Source organism: Diadema setosum, chromosome 10, assembly GCF_964275005.1.
Source record: "Diadema setosum chromosome 10, eeDiaSeto1, whole genome shotgun sequence".
Lineage (NCBI taxonomy): Eukaryota > Metazoa > Echinodermata > Echinoidea > Diadematoida > Diadematidae > Diadema > Diadema setosum.
Genome location: NC_092694.1, coordinates 35,548,771 through 35,553,260, shown reverse-complemented (window position 1 = coordinate 35,553,260; position 4,490 = coordinate 35,548,771). Strand labels below are relative to the sequence as shown.

Genomic DNA, 4,490 nt, shown 5'->3' with positions numbered 1-4,490 from the left:
TTTTTTCTTCCCGGAAACATCATAATGTTGAAGTAATGTCTTTTCAAGCGGATGAGAGAGAGAGAGAAAAAGAAAAACGCGAATGAAATATCTCGATGGATTTCTTTTCTTGTTTTGTGCTCTCCCCGACTGATATCCTGCTCATAAAAAGCCGGCTGCATGTGACATCAAGCCGGTCCTGCAGGGCCTCTTTCATGGTCCATGTCTCGGATCTGTATTAAGGTATGCTGACAAAAAACAAGCTCTTAAAAATAAGCAGGTTTGTTGTCCTTCAAATCTTTGACTGCTATGCGGTATGTTACATGTATTTCAGGTGGCGCTCTTGGAGTCATGAAGATGTTCATGAAGTCTTTCCATGATATCGTAAACGAGACCATGGAATTGTTAATGCCCATTCTTTTCCACCTAAAAATACAATATCATTGGCGTAAAATGTACACCAAAATGAACAACTTTGTTATTCAAAACAACTTGCAGGCTTATTAAAAATGACGAAGATTTCAAACAATGAAGACAAAGATATTTGCACAATACTTTTGCAGTGACTTTGCACTGAAGCATACCAATAGATTATTCTCTTTAAGAAGATATTAAACAAAATATTATTTGTTATTGAAAAGTGGAGAAGGTTAAGATCAATGAAGGAGGATTTTTCTTCTTTTTCTTTACATTGGAAAATGACTTGCACTTAATGGCTTTACATTACAGGAGTAATTGTTTCATCGCAGCGACTTTCTCTTGATCAAAGCATCAGAAGACTTGTGTTAGAAATTGAAGGAAGATATGTCGATGTATTTACCTCATTTGATGTTTAAGTTTATATGCATGTTCTAGGAAGAGAATAGAGACGGAGTGAAGTAGATATGACACGATATTATCCTTTCGATGTCTTGGTCGAAAATGGCAGATACAAAGTAGTGTAACACTTTGTCCTTCCGTACTGAAAATAACGCAGTGTCCCACAATGCGTTTACACTGTGTTCACAAAGTCTGCTATGAAAAAACGCTCGAATTTAACAGTCTGGAGATTATTTCACACTGTGATATGGTTTTTCACAGGGTATTCGTTATCAATGTTTCGTTCCACACTGTGAATTAATGCTTCATACCTATGAATATTGATGATTCACAATGTGTTCACACTGTTGATATGTTCGAATTCATCAATGTGAAGAGATTCCACACTCTGTTTACAATATTTTCAAACTGTGTTTCACATAGTGTTTTACATTGTGGGACACTGTGTTCTTTCCAGCAGGGTTATTTGCAGTGTTTTGAATGTAATTGCGAACACCTTTCAGGTGTTGTGTGTAAAGAGTAGCAAGGGTGGCGAAACCGGAAGGAGGGGGAGGGGCAGACCCTACCCTAGATTTCCTTTTCTAGGGGGAGAACATCTTTATATTTTAGTCGACATCATTATATTTTAGTTGATATTTATCATTCACTATACTTTTCACCTCAAAAAGTCAGATTCTGATGTTCACTTGTTTTCTTGATAGATTAATAAGTTATCAATAAGATATCCGTCTTTGTATAAATCATATTGGCCTTGCTTCCGTTTGTACGGCTTCGGTCTTAACCCACTGCAAAAGCAGAAATAATGTTCCCGCTGGTAAATTTTATGGGACTCTTAATTTCCCTTTTGCATCAACATCTTTACTTGTGTGTTTGAGTTTCTCTCATAAATGTTGTTTTTTTTTTTCAATTTTTTTCCAGAAGATCCTTTAGAGTTACAAAGTGTTTAATTCAGGGTTTCTCTTTATCTAAAACATTTCATCAGAGATCTGTGTCACCAAATAATGACTTCCAAGGTTTTCTTTAGTATTCGTGCAATGAGTACTTTTGTTTAATAGTGCTCTGTTCAGTTCTTAAAATATTAAAGGATTCGATCATTAGAAAAAATCCAATTTGTTATTTTTGTTTTAAGTGGGACAATAAGTGTATTTGAAAGGCGGCTATTTTTGGATCTTTATGGACATAATGTATTTAAAGCGCCATCTCCAGGGAATTCCCTTGTCCATGGAGAGGTTTCATATTTAAACAGGTTGTACAGTCGATACGCCTTTGTTTAAACCGCACAAATAATAGTCTCGGGATGTCTGTGATAGTGGGAGGAAACTAGGAAGAATAAAGACAAGTTCCGTGTCCGTACAGGTGACATAATCTCCATCCGGTAAGCTGATGGTATAAAAATCGTCAGTGTGGAGTTTTCTCCATCATCTTAAGCCTGTATACTAGGGCATCCAGTGAATATCACCGAGCATTTCTTGCCTGGAAGAGACGTCGACGTCAACTTGCTGCGTGGAGAGGACTCGTGTAAAACGGCTCAATTGGAAAGGCACGTTACACTCCAAGAAACAAGAGGACTTCAACACCACGCTCAACATGAATGTAAGTCCTACCACAACTTTAGTTTGACATTCAAGAAGAGTCGTGCCATTATGATTATCTAACCATCACACCTGACATTGACAGTTGGTATCGTTGCAACTACAATTCCGCATGGTATTTCAGTTGACTGCCTGCGCTCGTTTTTCATCTAGCAAACACTCGAAAATTGTGTCATGATGAACCTTTTGTATTAGATTCAGTTTATTTTTTATTTGTCGATTAATTCAGGTTAATGTATTTTTGCAAAAGCCGTGTGTAATTAGTCTATGACAAGAAACAGAACGACAAGATTTATCATAATTACGTATTCTATTTAAATAATTTCCCATTTGCATTGAAACTCCGTTACTAGTTGAAATGCGAATAGTATTCAAGGTTTTTTTTTTTTCACTTATCATATTTTCTGCATTGGCATAAGCAATTAGTTTGAACAATTTCATCCATATGGACGTATGGACGTATCATTTACCAATCTCTTATCATTTTGCCTCATCAGACCCTACTTCTACTTACGTCGATGGCAGCAGCCATCTTCCAGACGGTTACATCTTCACCAGTCCCGAGCACCTCTCAGACATGTCTGCCAATAGACGCAGCTGATTCCCATCGACGGGAACTGAACTCCAATCTTTTCTATCCTCAAGCGGCAGCGTTCGCAGTACAAAGTTTCAACCTGTCGACCAGTGATATGGGCTTGGCCCACACGTCAAGCTGTCCGTTTGATGGCGTCTCCAGCCCGCAGAACTGCCCCGTAGGAGCGAAACCAAACGCTGGAAGTCCGGAGATCATGAACCAAGACGGCTCGTGTCCATGGACATACGTGGAATGCTTCGATGCCGAGCGGATTCCAATGGCGATCACTATGGCCCAATGTCAGTGTTCTGCATGTCTTGATCCTTACACACACGAAGTGGATCCCAACCTTCGATGTCAACCTGTGATGTACAACATGAAAGTCCTGCAGAAAACCCAGTGTGTGGATGGTCACTTCAGGTACGAGCAGAAGACCCTTCAAGTCCCCGTGTCATGTGCCTGTATGCGTATGAGACGAGCATAATAGATGCCAGCTGTTGGTGAAATATCCATGTCTTGAGTTCTTGCTGCAATCTACTTAGTATTGACTATTCAAATATTTTCACTTATTCTTGTAAAATGTGCTAAACTCCAGTCTTGCCTTACACCTTGTCGTCTACAAGAGCCATCTAGCTCTTACTAAAACTGAATTGTTGTTAAGATATTTCTTATCTTAAGATTATTTATTATCTTATTTTTAATAACTGATGTAATCAGGCTTTTATGTAAATGGGCAAAAAGTCTTTTTGTATGAATGACGCTTATCTACTCTCTCTGTTTATTTTTGATGATGATTTCATCGCATATCGGTGGATATTATTGATTTATACGTTATAGCGGAAAAGTGGAAATTCAGAAAATCTGAAATTAGTGACGATTACATTCGAAAAGGAAAAAGTAGAATTTAATTTGATTTAATAAAAATTACAGCCGCTGCCGTAGTTAGATAGATGATTCGAAGTTCAGGATTTTTTTTTTTTTCATTAAGACGAGAGGTAGAATTATTCTGTAAATTGTTCAAGATGATTTGTGATGTGAAATTGCAATGTATATCCTGTGTAACAGTATTCGTCTTGAAGGACAAGTCCACCTTCATATACATGTGGATTAAGTAAATGCAGCAATATCATTACAACAAATCAGTGAAAGTTTGGGGAAAATCGTACAATCCGTTCAAAAGTTATGCATTTTCAAATTATGTGTGCAGTCACTGCTGGATGAGAAAGAAGACTACTACGGTGTATGATGTCATAAACATACAACGATATAAGGAAAATATAAAGAGAATTTCACATTTCACTGATGTATGTTAAGGTTAATATTGTTCCCACCAGCCTTCTGAAAGAGGTAAGTCAAGCGTTCTAATATCATGCGAAAAGGTGAAAATATGTTGAATTTTCTTTATGTTTTTTTTATATTGTTATAAACATGTGACATAACAAGATATAGTAATCTTCTCATTAAGCAATGACTGAGCAAAAACTCCAAAAATTTATAACTTTTGAACAGATTGTCCAATTTTCCTC

The 4,490-nt window shown here is 37.2% G+C and overlaps 1 protein-coding gene across 1 annotated transcript; it reads left to right on the top strand.

Moving 5' to 3' along the window:
* The first annotated feature begins 2,908 nt into the window (after positions 1-2,908).
* Positions 2,909-3,448, top strand: LOC140233979 (interleukin 17-like protein). Its single transcript, XM_072314065.1, has one exon. The coding sequence runs from the start codon at positions 2,909-2,911 to the stop codon at positions 3,446-3,448; it is 540 nt and encodes a 179-aa protein (XP_072170166.1).
* The last annotated feature ends 1,042 nt before the right edge of the window (positions 3,449-4,490 follow it).